General features: G+C 69.1%; 1 protein-coding gene across 1 annotated transcript in view; it reads right to left on the bottom strand.

Annotated features, from left to right (window-relative positions):
* The window catches only part of LOC102373748 (periaxin), a 10,059-nt gene that overhangs the window by 3,112 nt on the left and 6,478 nt on the right, over positions 1–469 (bottom strand). Inside the window, exon 8 of the mRNA XM_025213056.1 lies at positions 32–457. Within this exon, the coding sequence (XP_025068841.1) occupies positions 32–457 (426 nt within the window). The remainder of the gene's footprint in view (positions 1–31; positions 458–469) is intronic.

Raw genomic sequence — 469 nt, 5'->3', positions numbered from 1 at the left:
GCTCGGCCGCCACGCAGCCCAGCGACCACACGTCCACCTTCTCGCAGAAGGGCAGGCCCAGCAGCACCTCGGGCGCCCGGTAGAAGCGGGACTGGATGTAGGGCTCCCGCACGTAGCGCACCTCGGGGAAGAAGCTGGCCGAGCCGAAATCGATGACCTTGACCCGGAAGGGGCGGCGCGCCTGGTCCACCAGCATGATGTTCTCGGGCTTGAGGTCGGCGTGGATGACCGCCAGCTCCTTGAGCTTGGCCAGCGCCCGCAGCACCTGGGCCGTCACGGTGCGGATGTGCCGCACGGGCAGGGGCGCGAAGCCGTTCTCCTTCTGGAAGTCGAACAGGTTCTTCTCCAGCAGCTCGAACACCAGGTAGCACTTCCCGCCCGCCTGGAAGCCCTCGTGGAACCGCACCACGTGGGCCGCCTCGGGGTCCAGCCGCGCCAGCGCCCGCAGCAGCTTCAGCTCGGTGCGCAC

The sequence above is a fragment of the Alligator sinensis genome, unplaced genomic scaffold, assembly GCF_000455745.1.
Source record: "Alligator sinensis unplaced genomic scaffold, ASM45574v1 scaffold1667_1, whole genome shotgun sequence".
Taxonomy (NCBI): Eukaryota; Metazoa; Chordata; order Crocodylia; family Alligatoridae; genus Alligator; species Alligator sinensis.
The sequence above is the reverse complement of the archived record's forward strand: the minus strand, read 5'-3'. Positions and strand labels throughout refer to the sequence as shown.